At 40.7% G+C, this 19,899-nt stretch overlaps 1 protein-coding gene across 1 annotated transcript in view; it reads left to right on the top strand.

Annotated features, from left to right (window-relative positions):
* The window catches only part of EEF1AKMT2 (EEF1A lysine methyltransferase 2), a 19,397-nt gene extending 12,412 nt beyond the window's left edge, over nucleotides 1–6,985 (top strand). The window contains exons 5-6 of the mRNA XM_077762948.1: nucleotides 1,695–1,911; nucleotides 6,581–6,985. Coding sequence (XP_077619074.1) covers nucleotides 1,695–1,911; nucleotides 6,581–6,675 — 312 coding nt within the window. The 3' untranslated portion in view covers nucleotides 6,676–6,985. The remainder of the gene's footprint in view (nucleotides 1–1,694; nucleotides 1,912–6,580) is intronic.
* Nucleotides 6,986–19,899: the final 12,914 nt, after the last annotated feature.

Genomic DNA, 19,899 nt, shown 5'->3' with positions numbered 1-19,899 from the left:
CGTCTTACAAAGCCCCTCGTTTCTTACCTCTTTTCCTTTTTATCACCTGTATTCCAGTCACACTGGCTGGCTTTCTGCTCCTGAAGCATGTCTAGCCTGTTCTTTTCCAGTCTGTATACCTTTTGCTCTCTGCCTAGAATATTCTTGTCCCAGATCTTAGCTTGTGTGGCTCATTCTCATCAGTCAGATCTGTGCTCCAATATCACCTTCTTGGCTCTTTCTTTACTACCTTTCCCAAAACATTTCTCTTCCTAGTCACTCACTGTCTTCATTATTCTGGGTTATATTGTCTTCATACCACTTTGTCTAAAATTAATTTATTTGTTGTCTTTCCTGTAGAGAACATAAGATCTCGCTTCTCGGCCTTTTGGCTAAGATCAAGTGTGGAGAACATATGATATATTCTCCTACAGGGACCCTTTCTTTTTTGTTTACTATTATGTTTGCAGGGACTGAAAAGTCCCTGCATAGAGCGGTTGTTCATGAAATACGTATGGAATAAATGAGTACTTTTATACAGATGTTTCGGATAGGAGCCTCTCTCAACTTAGCTCTTAGGAAAGGTAGTCATTTTTTGCTTCAGGGATACTGATTACATTGGTGTGAGGGAGGGGGGAGAAACCCATGTTCAAATGCAAATAAACAAAATCCACATTTTTAAATCAGAGTGTTTTCGGTAATATGTATGGTCACTGTATTACTCTTTCAAAGTAGCTCCTCAGAACTAGGCTCACCGGGCAGTTGTGACTGTCCCATGCGGCCGAGGCAGGGCACCGTGCCCCGCGCTGCTGATGTGATCAGACGTTGTTGCGAATGAGCGCTGTGTTCCTGCAGGACTGTCACAGCCCAAAGCGCGTATTTATCAAGTGAAGTAACTGCAGTTTAAAGAGTCACTTCATTCCTTAGCTTCATGCCATTCCGTAAATCCATTAGTTTCTTTGTGAGCTGCTGAGTCAGGGCCGAAGAACTTGTGATGTATCAAGTTTGCTCCACATCACGCAACTAGTCATGTCGGCCAGAAAACCTCTCCTTTCTGACGACCTGTTTGAGTTCCACATACTTTTTGCCCTCTTTAAGAATGCGTCAAATATTCTGGGTTTTTTTTTTAAGTTTATTTATTTATTTTGAGAGAGAGAGAGAGAGAGAGAGAGATCGTGTGCACAGGTGCATGCCTGTGAGGGGAGGTGGGGGAAGGGGCAAGGAGACGGGGAGAGAGAAAATCCCAAGCAGGCTCTGCACTGTCAGTGCTGAGTCTGGTGCGGGGCTCGATCCCACGAACCGTGACATCATGACCTGAGCCGAAATCAAGAGTCGGATGCTTCACCGACTGAACCCCCCTGGTGCCCCCAAATATGCTACTTTTTGACAGGAATAATGTTTTCATCAACGAGGCTTGCGAGCTTCATTATGCACTGGTGTTATGAAGCCGTACACCTGGCTTTGATTTGTTTCCAAATTTGTAGAGATTTGGAATGTCCAGGAAACACTGTCAGTCTGTCTTACCAACCTTAGCTTTAATGATCTTGGAATGAAGCACATAAAAGTAGCTATAAAGTTGAAAATATGTTTATTGTATGTAAAATGCCATCATAATTAATTGGTCCTTTTAGCTATAACCTTTTACAGATTGTCACTTAAATTCAGTAAATAATGTATGTTAATTGTTCTCACAAAGACATTGGTTTTTAATATAGGTAGAAGACTTTTTGAATCTTTCCACAGAACTGTCTGGATTTCATATTTGTGTTGACAAGGGGACTTTTGATGCCATTAGCCTTAATCCTGACAGTGCAATTGAGAAGAGGAAGCAGTATGTGAAATCCCTCTCCGGGGTGTTGAACGTCAAAGGCTTTTTTCTAATAACCTCATGTAATTGGACCAAGGAAGAGTTGCTAAATGAATTCAGTGAAGGTAAATGGCTCTCTGTTGCTTAAATGTGTGCTTACCTCAAGTTTAATGTACTTAAATCGGTTTTTCTTTTCCTTGGTGTTGTGGCGTTTTACTTTTCCATTTGTGGGAATTGCTTTTCTTCTCTTTTAACTGCATTTGCAAAGGACAAAAATAATATCCAGAGATCCAGAGTCCTTTTTAAAATTTTCCTAGAAATCCTGGCAGTTAGGTACTAACATGAGCCTATAAAACTTCAGTTCTTCATTTAAGCTATATACTCTCTTAGTTAGAGAATCCAACAGAAAGCACGTATGTTGTGCTTGACTTTAGCAAACTGATACATACTGGTAATCAGTAATACGCAGATGGAAGTAGTACTTTTAAAAATCTTACATGATGAGTGTTTTAACTCTGTAGTTCACCTTCTTCTTCGTCTTGCTGATGGTCATTTAGGTATTTAGGCTTTATCTTATTTTCAGTGTATGTAGAACAATTATTTTCAACTTGGCACAGAAACAGAAGGTAGAGACTTTGTAGTAGAAATATGACCTGTTGGCTCTTGGGGGTGTCTCTCCCTTCTCCGTGGTTTTGGTTCCGAGTTAGCAACCTTTTTCACCCCATCGGGAAAGTGTGATTAGTACTGTGTCTACTAAGTGGGGTCTTGTGAGAACTGAGGGTGCATAACCTGTACACAAATATTCTGAGGTCTCTGGCAGACTGCTCCTCGCATAGCTTAAGGAATGTATTACCTGCCAGTTTATTCATGCAGTGCGCCGGCATTTCTGGGAAAGTGCCTTGAGAATCCAGAACTAGTATTTGTTTGTTTGTCTTCATAGACTCTTTTTTGCAGATTAGCATGAAGGTATTTTTTTGAAGTAGTGGGAGGAATCTTTAGGATGGAATATTAATAAAAGATATGGTGCTAAATTTGTTAGATTTTGAACCTCAGTTGTCCCCAGCTAATGGGAAACAAACTTATAACTGTTTTGCATGCACTTTACCTTAGAGTTTGTTTTCTTTTTGGTAAGGAGGGAATGGGCAGGAGGAGGGAGAACAGCTAACGCAGGTCTCTGTGTGCTTTCGGTGACTTTGGCGTGTTACAGAATGTAAAACCTGAAGTATTTGAGGCTTGAAATGTGAGCCTGTGGTTTCATTACTGTTGCCTCTGGAAAACAAGAATTATAGGTGATTTATTGTCCTGTATTTCGTGCCATTAATTTTACTATCTTCCATGTTAAATTTGTTTGCTTTAGAACTATTGAGGCCCCACGTCCATAGTCTTTCCCTGTTCCCGAGGCTTGACGGTTTTAATCAATGCTCGGAGTCAGCACCGTGTAGGGCGAGCTTCTTTCTCGGTTCTTAAATACAGGTGTTCTCTTTTACCCCTGGAGCCACCAGACGAAACTGTATTTGTGTGTCTTTGATAATGAGGAACAGACTTGAGCCTGGTAGAGTCCTTAAAATTGTGTCTGTGTCTGAGTGCTCCTCTAACTTATGTTCAGTTTTAGAGCTTGACACAGAATTTAAATAGGCAAAATGTTACAGCAGGAAATGTTAACATGTACACTGGAAGACAGTTTTTAGGCATTTGCGTCTCTGAGAATCTGCCGTTTGGAGCTGGATACCGAACGCACAGAGGACGTGTGTCACTGCGGAGGCTCTTGTCGGTAGCCTCTCAGGATCGGCCCCCATGGTCCCTTCTGCATAGAATGAAGCTTGCTTCACCGGTCTTTTAAGACTTTTTGCTTCTTTCCTTATTTGAAACATAAATGTTCATAAAACTGTTGAAATAAATCTTGTATTTTTCCTTTATAGCTATATCTCTATATAAACATTTTATGTTGTCATTTGTTTTGGTGAGGATTACCTGAATCATTTACCAAATATTGGGATATTCTAATTTGATGTCCAAGGAACTGGACTTTCTTCTCTCTCTCTCTCTCTTTTTTTAATGTTTATGAGAGAGAGAGAGCGTAAGAAAGCGTGAGAGAGCGAGAGCGGGCATGCACTCGAGAGCATGAGCGGGAGAGGGGCAGAGAGACAGGGAGACACAGAATCCGAAGCAGGCTCCAGGCTCCGAGCTGTCAGCACAGAGCCGGATGCGGGGCTTCAACCCATGAACTGTGAGATCATGACCTGAGCCGAAGTCGGATACCTAACCAACTAAGCCACGCAGGCACCCCAGCAACTGGACTTTCTTAAAACTACTGAATTAAAAACAATTTCGAAAACTATTTTACTACAAAAGTAATCCAAATTCCCTATGAAAAAGATTGAAAAATGTCAATAACCCCAACACAGAGCATACAGATTAAAAGAACTGAAAGTGGGGCACCTGGTTGGCTCTGTCGGTTGAGGTTCTGACTCAGGTCGTGATCCTAGGGTCGTGGGATTGAGCCCTGCGTTGGGCTCCACACTGAGTGTGAAGCCTGCCTAAAATTCTCTCTTTCCCTCTGCTCCTCTCCCCCTCTCACATGCACTCATGTGCTCGCTCTCTCCTAAATTAAAAAACAACAACAACAACAACAGCAAAAAACTAAAAGCATTTGTTACCTATCACTGGAATACAACCACTTTTTAAATTTCGGTGTATTATCTATTAAAATATAATAACTTCAATTTTATATGTTTAGTTCAAAGAGTTAAAAGATTAGTCCTGGAAAATTCACACAGACATCTCCATTTTTTCTCCAAGTTTTTATTATAAAGTATTTTAAGCATGTGTAAAATTTCAGAATACAGATCGGTTTTGTACCTGTATGTCCACCACAGTGGCTCCATTAGAGGCCTGTCCTTCTTTGGAAAAGTTTTCTTATAATCAGTTTTAATGAGCATTTTAATATATGGTCATTTGTTAAAATTTGGTGCAGCTTGGTTAAGAGTATGAGTTAGAATGCACAGTGAAACCGAGTATAAAAGACCAGTTAATACAATAATATATATCCTTTTATATTTTTTCTGTTTCTCAGAGCTGAAGCTCAAAGCATGGAACTTTAAAAAGATTTAAAAAAAAAGTTTTTTTAATGTTTGTTTATTTTTGGGAGAGAAAGAGAGAGAGAGACAAAGTGCGAGTGAGGGAAGGGAAGAGAGAGAGGGAGACACAGAATCCGAAGCAGGCTCAACCGACTGAGCTACCCAGGTACCTTGTAAAGCATGGAAACTTAGAAAATGCCGACACCACCCTCCCCAAGGAAAAATGAAAATCTACCCTCCAAACTAATAGTCCCATCACTGAGGGAAAACGATGGTTAACTTCCCAATCTTGTTTGTCTTGGTTTTTAAAAACAAAATAATAAAATGTTAAATTTCCGTTTTTAAAAAACTTTTTCTAAGTTTATTTATTTATGAGAGATAGAGACAGCATGAGTAGGGGAGGGGTAGAGAGAGAGAGACACAGAATCCGAAGCAGCCCCCAGCCTCTGAGCTGTCAGCACAGAGCCTGATTTAGAGCCTGACACGGGGCTTGAACTGGTGAACTGTGAGATCATGACCTGAGCCAAAGTTGGAGGCCCAACCGAGCTACCCAGGTGCCCCTAAATTTCCATTTAAAAAAAGTGTTTATTTGTGAGAGAGAAGGAGAGAGAGAGAGAGCGTGAGCGTGGGGGGGGACAGAGAGAGAGCCAGACACAGAATACCAAGTGGGCTCCAGGCTCAGAGCTGTCAGCACAGAGCTTGGTGTGGGGCTTGAACCCATGAACTGAGATCACGACCTGAGCCGAAGTCGGAGGCTTAACCGACTGAGCCACCCAGGCGCCCCAAAGTGTTAAATTTCTGTTTATTTTGTAGTTCAGGAAAATGCCATGTTACCTTATTTGGATCTTTAGAAAATCATGATCTTATTTTGATCTTTATAGAGTCACGATGAGGTAGGTAGCGGCACTGGTATGTGTAACCTCCTTGTGCAAAAAGGGAGGATGCTGGTAGCACGTCTTTCACCTTGTAAGTGGTCGAGCTGGGACTTGAACCCAGGACTTTTGAATCCATGTTAATTTAAAAACCACACTGCTGTTTTGAAAATTCCTACTATCTTTTCTTCCCAGATCCTTAATTCAGTTTGGGTCTTGATCTTTGGTTACAAACTCTTTTTTTGTTGTGGTAAAATGTATGTAAGGTAAGATTTACCATTTACCTCTCTTAAAGTGTACGATTCTGTGACACTAAGTACGTTTGCATCACCACCATCCATCTCTGGAACCTTTTCATCTTCTCCAAATTCCGTTTTATTTCCACGTTGTTGGACTGTTCTGTGTTAAGTGCTTTAATGTGTGCGACGTGGATGGAGTTACTACAGAGAAAGCGCTCCGAACGGTCCCCCGAAACCGGCTATCACCTGAGCCCTGAGCACAGGGCGTCTGCTCACTGCAGGGGCTGCATCAGGCTGACCGGGATGTGGAGTTTGAGTGGGAAGAGACCGGAGGTGGGGGGAAGAGACCGGAAGTGGGGAAGAGACCGGAAACCGGAGGAGGGAGGATGGAAAGGCTCTTTTCCGCAGTTTGATTTTGGTCTTGTCTGATACTTGTTCAATTTAAAGTGTTACTGGGTGTGCACCCAGTGGAACTGAAAAGTTACCACGTGAAATTCCGTCTGGGATCATAGTTTTATAAAAGCTTGGCGAGTACGTCGTTAATACAAATTTCCCTTAACTGTGGGGTTCAGCCCCTATTAAAAATATTTTAATCTTGTCTGACAGGATTTGAACTTTTTGAAGAGCTGCCAACACCCACGTTCAGCTTTGGAGGCAGATCGGGAAACAGTGTAACAGCTTTGGTTTTCCAAAAAACGTGAAACTTTTCAGTGGACAAACTCAGTTAGCTTTGTTCAGAAGCTCCGCATCAAAGTAAACCTGACACAGAAAAGGCATGTGCAAATACATGCTTAGTAAGTACCACAGGATGAATGGATACGTGTTGAGTGGATATGAAGGGTTGGTAAAAACACGAGCAAGGGAGTGGTTGGGATTTAGAGACCAACCAAGAATCAGTTCAAGTTTTCTTTTGTATTTGAAATGTAAATATTTTTCTCTTTGATTAAAACTTTTTCTGTAACTGCTGAACAGTTAAAAGCTTTAAAGCAGTAAATGAATTTCCAGAAAGCATGTAGTCTTGGTCTTTGTGCCGTGGTAAAGTTGAATCGAATAGAACTGCTTCTTAAGATTTGATGAAACTACTCTGGGGCCAGGATAATAAACACCAACTTTCTTAGTGTTTTATTAGACTGTGAAACATCATAAGTATAATATTTTGGGTTGAAGGGTGGTTATTTAAAAAACATTATTTAATACCTGAGAAAATCCCCCAGTTTTCATGTGTACGATTAAACAAAATCAGATGAATGTATGAGTTGATCAGGAAATTCTTATTGAGCTTGCTTGTTGCTGATGGGCTTTTTTTTTTACAAGCTGTGAGGGAAACACAGGAAGTAGGAAAGGCAGCTAACAGATACTGTTACCTGCAGGCACTGTGTTAAAGTGACGTTATCATATTAAATCCTTGAATCCTCCCAATATCTCCTCAAGGTAGGTATTCCTTATTCCTGTTTCTGCTAGAAGGACGAGTAAAGGGTGGAGCCAGGATTCTTTGGGTCTGTCTTAAAACCCATTCTGTTCCTCTAGCATATTCTGCTTCCCAGGTGCTAAGTCTCTGCCTTAATGGCACTTACAGTTCAGTGGGGGCACCAGGACTGGTCTGGAGAAAACGCTCAGAGAAGTTAAGTAGAAGTTTCAGGAGCTCTGCACCCCCTTGTTAGTGACACTGTTGGTCTGTGGCCTGGGAGTTGGTGAGTCATCCATCCTTCATTACTTTCCTCCATCTCCCTTTTGTCTTAACCGACTTAACTGAATTGAGAACTGAATAGTGTCATTCTTCTGTGAAGGGGGGTGTAAGCTAAATGTATATATAAGCCCCCAGGGACTCGGGACAAAGATATTCTAGTTAGGGCCAATTAGCAAGAGAAACAGTTTATTAATGAACGTTTTTGGAAAGATATGTTAATATATGACGCCATTTTTGTCATTTTGGACTGATATGTTGGAGCCACAATACAAGTTTTAAAGTGATATAGATTTTGATGATTTTCAGCTATTTGGGTCTGTTGGGTTTTTGTTTGTCTGGCAGATGTTAATCCAGTAATGAGTAAATCTAGCATTACAGCCCTTTCTCTNGGGGGCGGGGGTGGGGGGAGAGGGGTTTGATTTAAATCAGCATTAATCAGCGATTAAGATTACTACCTGCCTTGCACAAGATAACCGAAGACATTTACATAAGCTCTCAACACAAATAAAATTGTTTGAAAAGCTTTCATTTTTATCATGTAAAGAGTGAAAAGTTACTTCACAATGTATATGACTTAAACTTGTAAAACCATTGTGTTGATTTTACAAACTAGGCTCGGGATCTTAACCCACAGAAACATAGTTTATAATTTATCAAGGAGGTTTGGTCTTTGTTCTTTCATATTACTAATTCTTGATGTCAAATAACAAAATAGAATGGGAGTAATTTTTGAGGGTTTTGGGTGGTTATGTATGCTATTTGAAAGCACTGCTCTAACAAATTGGGCTTTCTGTGCCGCCAGACAGACATTGGGCTTGATTCACTGACGGCTTGGAGTGGGCCTTTGTTGAAAAGCTCCTCGAGTCACCCTTGGGTGGGGGCGAGCGGTATGTTCCATTTGCAAAGATGAAGGATTTTGGAGGGTCATGGAGCTGTTGCTAAGGTTAGGAGAAGGATTTGCCATCTCTCCTTATCAGTTAGTTGTGCTGGAAGCCAGTGCCTCAGAGATTGCAAGTAGAACAAATGGAAGGTACCAGAATGCTAACAGTAAATTAGTCTTTCCAAATAATACCACACTTTAGAAACCAGGCCAGTAAGTGCCCCGAAGTTACTGAAACCAGTCGTAAATATGTAACGCTTGCACTTGGTTTTGTTATGTCACATGACTGTGTGGGTACCCGGAAGAAATTATGCGGTTATAAAAGGGAGCAGTGAGTTATGTGGTGAGTGCTGGTTTCTCTGGATGAAGAGTTGGGATTGTAATTTTACTTCATCAAAAGACACTCGTATTTTGAGGAAACTTGTTTGAAATGCAAACGAAGTTTCTCCCTGGAGCCTGCACCGCATTGTTGCTTCTCATTATGGTGTTATTGCTGCAGAGCCGGGGTGCTTCTGTGCTAGGAAGTGCGCAGGCCAGGCCGAGGGGATTTGAGGCTGAATGGGAGGGTTACACCAATTAACAAATAGAAAGTTTTCAGAACATTTTGTTTTAAGCCAGGTGCACAAGTTAGAGTTGCTTTTTGGGCCTGGCATTTATGCATGAGAATCAAACCTGACACTACTCTTGGCAGCTTGACCGAAGCCATTTTAAAATAAGTACAAACTGTCCCTGAGTGATTCCCCTCCCCCACCCCCATTGTAGTAGCAGCAAATTCTCCTTTCCTCTTCATCTGCGATGTGCATGCAATTTTCTGTTATTTGGGGGAAAGAAGGGAGGTAAACATATACAAAAAACTTTTCGTTTTTGCAGTGAATAATGTGTTTTCAGTTCACTATTATTACTCTTAATTTTCTGTGATACTGTAATGTAGTGATGTAGTACATAAATACATATATGTTAATTCACATTCATCCGGAGTATAATAGAAACTTTAAGAAACATATTAGCCTCTAGCCTTTGAAATATTTTCCTTAAATTGATGTGCAGAGAGACAGTATCCCTGCTTTTGTCAACAGAGTTGATTTATGTTTCCTTAAATACCTTCATTTTCTATATTCATGCACGTGTGTATGTGTCTGGTAGCCCATAATGAAAATATATACAAATGTGAAAAGTCCGTTGCTCTCCACAGGCCAGCACTCTGCTGCGGGGAGACCTGGGTTTGATTTCCTGTTTTTGGCACAGCGAGCTAGCATGTATGCGCTCCAGAGACAGCTTTCTGCTTTGAAAGCAAGAGACCAAGTGTCTTGTGTTCCACAGTAGTAAAACCTCTTTAGCTGTGTGTGTGTGTGTGTGTGTGTGTGTGTGTGTGTGTGTGTGTGTGTGTGTGTATGGATGCGTGCACGGGAGGGGGGATGTTGATGGACTCTGAAAGGAGTCTTGTCTAGTACACTTCACTGGAAGGAGGCTGCCCGTAACCTAGAGCTTGATTGTGGGAGACAGAAGCATACTAGGTTGAAGGACAATTGCTTAGTGGGAAAAAATTCGGAAACCCTTGTCATTTCTCTGTTAGGCAGGAAACAGAGATGTCCTTAGAAGAAGGGGGAGCACATGAGCATGTTTTATTAACAGTTAATGGAAGAAAATTAATGCTAATTTATTCTTCATACACACCATGCAATTTGTTAGAAAAGTAAAAGAATACTTTGAAATTCTTTGGTCAATTGATGGATTCCTATGTTAGGGGCATAGAAATGAAACTCAACATTAAGCAGACAAACACCCAAGCCCACAGGCTACATAAATGCTGAATAAAACCAGCCCCACAATAGAACTCTGAAAAGCAAGGGGGAAGGAGCCTAATGAATGATTGAATATGACCTTAGCAAAATCCCTGGCGTGTTGTTGAAAGATCATTCATTTCCAGCTTAGATGTCAAGATGGGCTCCAGTAACCAGGAAAAAAGAGATCTTGAGTTGGTACTTACTGAGTTTTAAAAATCTTTACAACTCAGTGCATTAGACTAATCGTTAAAGGGCTTCTCAAACTAAATTTTGGGCTGTCACTGTGTAGACCTATAGTTTAGGCCCAGGGAAACCAAATTAAAAAGATAGGAATAATTCACAAGACTTGAATGTATCAATATCCTGCTTTTATGAAGTAGAACTTCAAAAAACTAGATGTAGAGGCTGGCAGAATGTACTTTTGTCATGCTGATACCATTGTAACCAAGACTTAACAACCAAGAGAGCAATTGTGCCTTAGAGTATTTGCAAGTTACTTGCCTAGTTTATTAGAGAAAGATAAAAAAAAAAACAAAAAAAACCCAAATCTACTTTTTTCATTTTTAAGTGGCCCATTCGGAAGAAATGATAAATTCTTTTATATATTAAAGTATATACTGTTATCACTGAAGCAGAAAATAAGTACCTTTGTGAGTGATCTTTACTGTGCATGCGACCCGGAAGCTTTGTTAAGGAAAGCATATGTATCGTATTTGTTTCTCCAAATACCTAAAAATTTACACGCGAACCAGCGATTAGCATATCGTGGACATTATATGAGGAGCCTAGAAAGAAATATGAAAATACTCCAGGTGAATAAGGGCCCCGTGAACTGTATTCCTCCTTCATTAACATACCTGTGGACGAAGCAGTTAGGCATTCTCAGAGATTCGCCACTGGGCTGGCCGTTGCTCTCCTTGCTGCTCATCAAAGATGGACGGAGTGTGGTGGGGAGAAGCTAAATGTAGGAGAGAGTGGATGCTGCCAGCGCACGTTTTCTCCTAACCCCTCCTCGTGTATGAAAATGTCAGTCCTTTGTTCCCATCTAATTTTAGTATATCCTGGCTGAAAAAAAAACAACAAAAAAACCAAAAGAACCCATGTTAGGATGCTTTCCAACCATGGAACTTCGCGGGGCGGGGTGGCTAGGGAAAGAGTGGAGGAAGGAGCAGTTTACATTCCATATCCGGCCCCCTTTCTGCTACAGCATCTAGCCCCCACTCTGTTGATTTTGGTAATGAAATGAATTTAGATGCACTGAAGCAGCAGTAATTAAGTTTTCCTTCCATGTCCTCAACAAGAAGCCTAGTTGGAGTCTGAATGGGGAAAATCATAATATGGCATTTAATAAAACATACTGGGCTGAATTGAGGAGCTGTATGCAAGTTTTGGAAGACGGGCTCGAAGTTGTGAATGAAAAACACTGCATGCTGTCTTATTCATAAAATGTAACCTTTGAGGCCCATTTGTGATTCAGCGAAAGTGCTTCTGCGCCATTGTTTTGAATGGGAAGAATATTTGCTGATTTTTGAGAAGCAATGCTAAGCGAGGCGCACGAGTCAGAGCCATTTATTCCTGTGGGGGCCCTAACGTGTCTAGCAGGAAAGCTCTGATTTTGTGAAGAGAACCACTTGGGTCAAAAAAAATTGATAATATAGTTTGCTCAGGAGACAGGATTGAATTCCATATGGCTTTGTAGTTGGGAGTGCCAACTGGTGTGGTCATTATTTAGTTAAAAAGCAATTAGCTGGTTTCAACCCTGAGGGGAAGTCCACGTACCAGACCTCACTGTGCAATAAGCCCGTCTTCTCCAGAGGTTTGTCGGTTTAGTGCTCTGAGCTTTCGTCTTCGAATCTGTACAGTGAAGGTGTTACGCAGCCAGAAGTAAGAGGGTCCCTTTTGTTACTAAGTCCTTTTGATTCATGATTCAATTTATGACAAATGCAGTATCATTATTTTCTGAACTTGAAATTTGATTTGTTTTGGTTCCTTTCAGTCTATAGTAACACAGTGCTTGAACTCTGTTAAGTAGTAGAATACATATCAAAGAGAAATGATAATTTTGAAATACTGGATTTGGGAGGGAAAAATGATGGCAATACAGGCAGGTCACTTTCCCTTTCTGGCCCTCAGGTTTCCTGTCTGTAAAATGGGGGTGGTCAGTAGGTGATATCTCAACTACTGGGCTGCCATTGCCTGGGTAGCTTAAACAACAGAAATTTACTCTTCACGGTCTAGGGACCGGGAAGTCCAAGATCAAGGTGCCAGCAAGATAGGCTTCATTCTGAAGCCTCTGCCCTTGGCTTGTAGGTGGCTGCCATCCCCCTGTATGTTCACACGACCCCTGGTGCATGCTTCCAGGGGGAGAGAGAGAGCACAAGAGCAGGTTCTCTTGTGTCTCCCTCTCATAGGGGTGCTAATTTCATCATGAGAGCCCCGCCTGCATGACTTCATCTAACCCCAGTTACCTCCCAGAGGCCCCATTTCCAGATACCATCACGATGGGGATTAGGGCTTCAACATGTGACTTTGGCGGCGGGGGGTGGGGGGGGTTGTGACACAAACATTCAGTCCATAATACCTGCTGAAATTGATCTGAGGTTTGGAGACAGGCTTACAAAATAGGTTTCTACTATAAATATTTATTTATTTTGAGAGAGAGAATCCTAAATAGCTTCTCTGTGCTATTGGTGCAGAGTCCAATGAGGGGCTCAGTCTCATGAACCATGAGATCATGAGCTGAGCCGAAATCACTTGTCAGATGCTTAACCAACTGAGCTACCCAGGTGCCCCAGGTTTCCACTATATATGGGAAGTTTAAATACTCCCATTAGCTAAATATCAGTTTTTAGGTCATTTTACAGGTCTTTTAAACAACGTTATCTATGTGTATGAAAAAATAAATGTACATATAATAAAAGATTTGAATCATAAAATCATGTATTTTTCCATCTAAAAATGTCTTTGTGCACTCATTGGTAAACTTTAGATTTGAGTAATGTTTGTCCTTGGTGATATATTTGATAATTCAGTTTGTATTCATTTGACCATAGCTATGTTTTATCCAAAAAACTTAGGAGTTTACATCTAATTGTTTAGTCTGCTTGGATTTTATGTATAGAAAGATCGAGATCAAGATTAGGCCTGAGTCAACACACAGGAATCACACTGACAGCTGACCTAATTCAGCACTGTACAGCCCCAGGGCTCTGAGACTTCTACCTTCCCATGCCACGCAGAGACCCTTGCTTGAGTAGGGTATGTGGGCGTGCCCTTCTTAGGCCCTGTACCTCTCTGGGCTACTGCCTTCCTGTCCTGTACCTGCTTATCCCCTCAGTGACACTGAAGTAGGTTCACGGTGCTGGGAAAGTGCCTGGTGGGTAGCACATATCTATTTAAACTTGGTTTTCCCTTCAGAACATTTCTTTGGAGCAGTTTCGAATAACGGAGACAAAAGTGGTTGCATAGACCTCACATAATAGAGGTGTGAGTGAGTATTAAATGAAAAAAACCCCCACAACAATGTGAAGCCACTTAGCATGATTCCTAGCACACACCAGTGCCAAGTAAGTAGTCTTTCCTCTAAGAGTCCTTCCCATTGAGGCTAATAGATTGACTTGAGATTTTACTCCTCTGCCACTGAGTTATGTGTTCAGGCCCACTGTATCCCAAGAACGTTTCGATGGTGGGGGAGAGGACGAGTGGCGGGTGAATGAGTGAGAGTGAAAATTTGGAACAGGTGGGCCTTCCAGAACTTCTTAAAAAATCATACTGTGTAGCTCCTTCTTCTTTAGTCTGTAGACAAGGCTGGTGCTGAGGCATCGTTTTTTAAGCTAAGAAAGGAGGACCTGATAAAATTCCCGATTTTCAACAAACAGTCTTTATGATGTGTTTCAGTAGACTCTAAGGATACTCAGATTTAAGATCGTTATCTGTTTAAGTGGTAATTATTTAGTAATAAATGTGGGTGTGATGGGGAAAATGTTCATTTGGATGCATTTGAATTGAAAAACAAATGGCCAATGACGTGATGCAACTTCCGTCGTTAGGTCTGAATGCTAAGGTGCTGTTTCCAGTGACAGGAAGCAAGGGGACTCGGAGCATGTCCCTCAGCTAACCCTGCATCAGGTTCACTGAAAGTCACGTTGGATTTGGGTCTCACTTGTTATTCAGGGAGCAGCGGGCTAGGGTTTTATCATTGATTTCCACCTCGCATCATCTCGATTGGATTTCTTTGATTAGTGAGTCGTATTTAGTTTTCTTGTTTCAAATTGAGTTAACGGTGCCATTCACAGTGACATTTCAAAGTTTGTGGTTGGATAATACTTTAAATAGTTTATCTGATTTGACCTTGGTTTATAGTGGAACTGACAGCATAGGATATCACGTACAGTGAATCAGTTGCTTACCCTACCTAGTCTAGAAAATATTTGGTTTTCAGATTTGTTTGTTTACTTAACCTTTTTTATTGGTGGGTAAGTGAATATCCCAATGCCTGGATTTGGCTTAGTGTGACTAGAGAAATACTGACAGAATAGTGTCACTTTCTCTAGTGACAAAGAGCTGAAGTCTTTGAACTATTTTAAAAAAGTTCTATAGACATGAGGTCAGTATGATAATGATGTAGGTCTGTAGGATGGACATAATAAAAGCTTCCCTGAGTTGGGTAGTTTATTGCTACGATGATGCTTAAATAACCTGGTTTTGATCAAGACTTTTGTCTTGGTTTTTTGTTTTGTTTTGTTTTTTGGGCGGAGGGAGAGTTTTTTGGTAAAAGTTAAGAGAAGCTGTAAAGTAGTATTTAAAATAGCAAGCTAACTTCTATCAGCCCTTCTCTGTTTCAGGTCAGGTGCAGGCTATGTGCATAATAGGCACAAAATAGGCAAGGCCAGTCCCTCTTATAAACAGTAATAGATACAATAAAACAAAACATTTTTGCTTTTGATTAAACCAGGTGCAGGCTATGTGCGTCCAAGATAGGCAAGACCAGTCCCTCTTATAAACAGTAATGGAGAAAACAAAACAAAACAAAACATCTTTGCTTTTGATTAAACCAGAAGGGCGACAAACTGCTGAGGAGAGTTAAGAAATTCACAGGCTAATAACTATGTGGGGCACACGTTCTTTTCATACTGCTCCCAACCATGTTCTCCCCCCCTGGAGCCGGGGACCGATTATTTTCCGTGATATTTTAAATCCAAAGGCGGCAGTCTTTAGATTGGGTATTTAAACTCTGTGAAATCCCAAACTGTACATCGTTTCACAGTTTCCTTTCTACGTAATGAAAATGAAATTCACTTGGTTTCACTTTTATGGGAATAGGCAGGACAGCAGTAGCTTTGAGCGTATCACTAGGGATGTGTTAAAAATAGATTTTTCTTGAGGCAATGACACTACATGGTAGACAGTCGGCAGGAGAGAAAAATTAAGGTAAATTTTGGGCTTGTATCGTAAATACTAAATCTGAATTCTACTTAAGACTATATAAGAAAAAAATGGAAATGATTTTCATTTGAAGATGATAGCGTAAACATTTGGGTGTGCTGTTGAAATATTTTTTAGGTAAAACTTGATGTATAACAATATGAAGATACTGTCACTTGTTTTTAGCTATGTTTTTGGTGGAATGACTGAGGCCAAGCTAGGTTATGGGTGACTGACTGGGTTAATAGTGATGTCAATTAGAGTCTACTTCAGCTCTGATCATAAATAGATCAGGGAAAGGTCAGGAATGAATTATGCTTTTCCATGTTACTATTAAAATAGTAACATGGGTTTGATAAGTCTTATACCAGTAACTTTGAATATAAATTGTGAACAGCCTTCATTATACTTCCTTTTGTTTATTTACCATGCATAAACTTTTCATTGTCTTACTTTCTCGTGCCTGTGTTTTCTGGTAGCACATAACACCAATAGGTACTATTAACTTGCCAAAAAAATAAAAGAAAAAAAGAAAAAAATATATCCAATTGAAATAAGTTTTAACTGTTGCTCTGTTCTTTTTAGCTTACATTCCCCAGAGCTCTTCCATCCAGGGAGCTGCAAGCGTGACATTTGCTGTGTTTTCAGCACCTGCCAACTTGGAGACCAGGGTTTGTGCTCGGGACTTAGGCTTACAACCCACACTTTGTGGCGCACAATGCCGTCCCAGCTGGCATGCCTCGTACCTCAATGGTGCTAGACATTTGGTTACAAAGCTGTGCAGATTCACATGCACTGATTTCAATAGGCATTCCGCTTCAAGCTGCTTTCAACTCTCATATCAAAGAAGTTAGATTGGTATCATTAAATTCACTGCCATCGAATTTATTTTTCAATGGAAACACATTTGTTTTATTTAGTTCTTGAATCAAAAAGTAACTTTGTCTTCAGGAATCGAAGTGCCTCTTAAAAAAGGTGTGTTTATAGATACAGGCGATACCTCTCTCTCTGTGTGTAGGTATTTATGGCTATCTGTCTGGCTATCTATCTGACCTCTGTCTGTCTGTCTGTCTGTCGATATGAGAGAGATTCCAGCCAGAGCTATAATTCCTTTTCTTCAGTGGAAAAGTTTCAGGACATAATATAAAAGATCAGAAAGGAGAGAACAGAAGGATTAGTGTGTCATCACATGCACATGTAGGTAGGGCTGCTAGTTGTAGCTGGCTCATAGATGTGGGAACAATTATATAACAAACTTATTTTTGTGAATAAAGTCTACAGTAGAAAATTGTCCCCATAGTAGATTCAGATTTTTGACTTTCCTCTATAACCACTTTCCACATTTTCCAAAGAAATGTATATTGCTAACTTGTTTTCAGTGGCCCGTCTCTTTGAAAATGCTTCAGGTGGACTTGGCGATGTCTTCCCATCATCTATTATAAGCAATTTTAAAAGGTTCTGCCTTATAAAAGGTCTTTTCAGATTTAGAAAGGACAGTGTGAAATGTGAATGACTGGCTTTTAATACAACAGTTGTGACAAAGAGGCAGTGGCTTTTGGGAGCTGAATAAAGGGGTTAATACTTACACATCTGCGTACTGTGCTTTTGGGTCCAGTGTCTAACAAGTTCGATATTTGTTTCATCCACTTTATTCTAAGAAGAATATATGCAATGTTATTCTCAGAGACAAACTAGTTTGTGACTTTTTAGTGGTGAGCTCTTTTTACAGAGATTGAGGGGTAGAACTGAATGACATTGACCAGTCCTTGCTCAAACCTCAAAGCTTAGCTCCCTGTTGCTTGAATATCACATTCATCTGCTTCTAAAGGCACAAAAATAAAACACCCACTAACTACCAGGGACACTCCTTAGTGCATATCAGAACCCAACCTTTACCCTCCTCTGCACAAATGTGCTTAGTGAATACTTTATTAGCTTGTTGATACAAGTTATAGTTGGTTACACCCTTTCTTAGTAAAATACACCCTTATTGTCTTCTGTTGCTTAAGAGCCTTACACTTGGAATAGGGGAACACTGTAGTATAGAGCAATCCTCAGTTTAAATTCTCCTAGGCATGATGAGGAGACATGACGTGTGTCCCTTTGGTGGTTCTGCTTTGAGAGGGACCAGGAGAGCCAGTATTGGTGTGCTTTCTCCTGGTTTCGTATACTGGTCTTGGAGGGAGTCTGTATGTGATCCCTGCATTTTATAGTTCCCAGGTGTTCGTGGCTTACCCCAGTTAGTGGTGGTCACTGATAATGGAAAAGTTACAAGTGATCATTTCGGATTATTTATGGATTTATTCCTAAATGGACTTACGCATTTGTGTTTAGATGCCTGGTTGTGTTCTAAATTTGGTTTTGATTTGGTTTTGACCTTTAAGGATTGAACAAAGGTAGACTGCCTCCCCCCCTGCCCCCCACGCAGCTTACACTATTTTACATCCAGAGTTCAGCTGCATTTATATTTACTCTTCTGAATTGAGCAAAACTGTAATATACAACCTTTGGATAGGACTTTTTAAGTTATAATAACTAGGTACTATAGCCTTAAAAAGTAGGGGTGTCTTAGATCTATAGGAGTTACTGCATAATGTGGGAAGACCCATATGGTATGGAAGGTTAAGTGACCTTCCAGGCCTTAATGTGTATACTTTTTAGCCTTTGGAGATTCAAATTAAGGACATGAGAAATAGCCATTCAGTGATTAGTAGCACAACTCCTTGAGCAGGTATTTTAGTTCTGTGCATTTGCAAGAAAGCCTCAGAACCAGAAAAACAGGCTGCTTTAGGTTGGAAAGGAGGCGTTGCAGTAAAGGAGCTTGCCGTAACCACAATCCTTGGAATTTTCTGAGACTAAAATCATCCCGAAAGCAACAAGAATCATGGTTGCGATAATGGTCTTCAGGCTCCGGACCCCTGCATTTTGTTTTCTATGTTGACCTGGTGAACTAGTAAGTGTGGGAATAAGCTGAATGTTTGCCAGCAGGAGTCACTCTAGGCTTCCTAATAAAAAAGTAAATTAAACTATATTCTTAAAGTGCTCAAAGGCCGAGGTGACGCTGTGATAAAACGGCATTCGGCAAGTGTAGCAACCATTCTCAAAGAATCCCTTGTGCCTTCTCTTTAATTTAGGAAGACTTGGTTCTTGCCTTCAAAATTGGCCCTTGATAAATTCTTTTAAAGCAATCTTTATGGATAAGGATATCAGGATCTTAACATTGTCCCTGTTAGCTCATTTTGGCTCTCGTAGGATGAATTGGTGATATCCCACATCATCTACTTGAATGAATAGACTCACATCCTTCTGACTCGTTCATCCTAATCTTGCAGAAGAAATCACTGGAGTGAGCTGGAGTTGGTGTGAAAGGAGATGTTAGCTCATGATTTTCTGAAAAAGAATGGGTCCAGTGTGATGAGAAACTGAAATATTTCAGCAATAGCCATGAAATATAATAGTTTCCCAAGTGCTCAAGAAGTTAATTGTTCATTTCTGTTTGATACTGGGATTGAAACATTGGATTAAAACCAATTAAATGTTCCTAGAAGCAACAGAAAAAGTTTCCTGATTTATGAATAGAACCATTCAAATGGCGCAGACACAATCCATGTAAAGTAATGAGGTGTTTTGTTTTTTTGGCAAAGGAGAACACAAAACAGGCATAGGGGAGTTCTTAAAAAAAACAAAACAACCTTCTCTTTAAAAATCTCTTTGGATACAAGGTCAATAAAATAACATACACTAGTAGGACGGAGTAATGGGAAATCTAGGACCTCGCAAGGAAAACAGTCCCCCTCCCCCAGGTGAGCAGTACAATGAAAATACTCTGCTTATTCTATCAGGGTTACATTCCTGAACTTAAGTCAACATCCTAAGTTACAGAACGAAACATGCTCTGCCTCTGCTTAGCAACCACAAATCCTTCCTTCACCAGTTGCATATATTTTGCATGTGGCTTCTGAAGTACACATTCCTTTATTTCGATCAGCGCCCCGAGTTAGGAAACTAGCGCTTTATTTTCCCAAAGTGTAACAACACTAACGCGGCCCCCCCTCCTCGGCCGCCCAGCACGCCACCGAAACGATCGTTTCTTTGAAACCTCAAAACCCAACAACCCGGAAGCTGGACGTCTGAAGTCCACGCGGCCCAG

This window comes from Crocuta crocuta, unplaced genomic scaffold, assembly GCF_008692635.1.
Source record: "Crocuta crocuta isolate KB4526 unplaced genomic scaffold, BGI_CrCroc_1.0 scaffold466, whole genome shotgun sequence".
In the NCBI taxonomy this organism is placed as follows: Eukaryota; Metazoa; Chordata; class Mammalia; order Carnivora; family Hyaenidae; genus Crocuta; species Crocuta crocuta.
The sequence above is the reverse complement of the archived record's forward strand: the minus strand, read 5'-3'. Positions and strand labels throughout refer to the sequence as shown.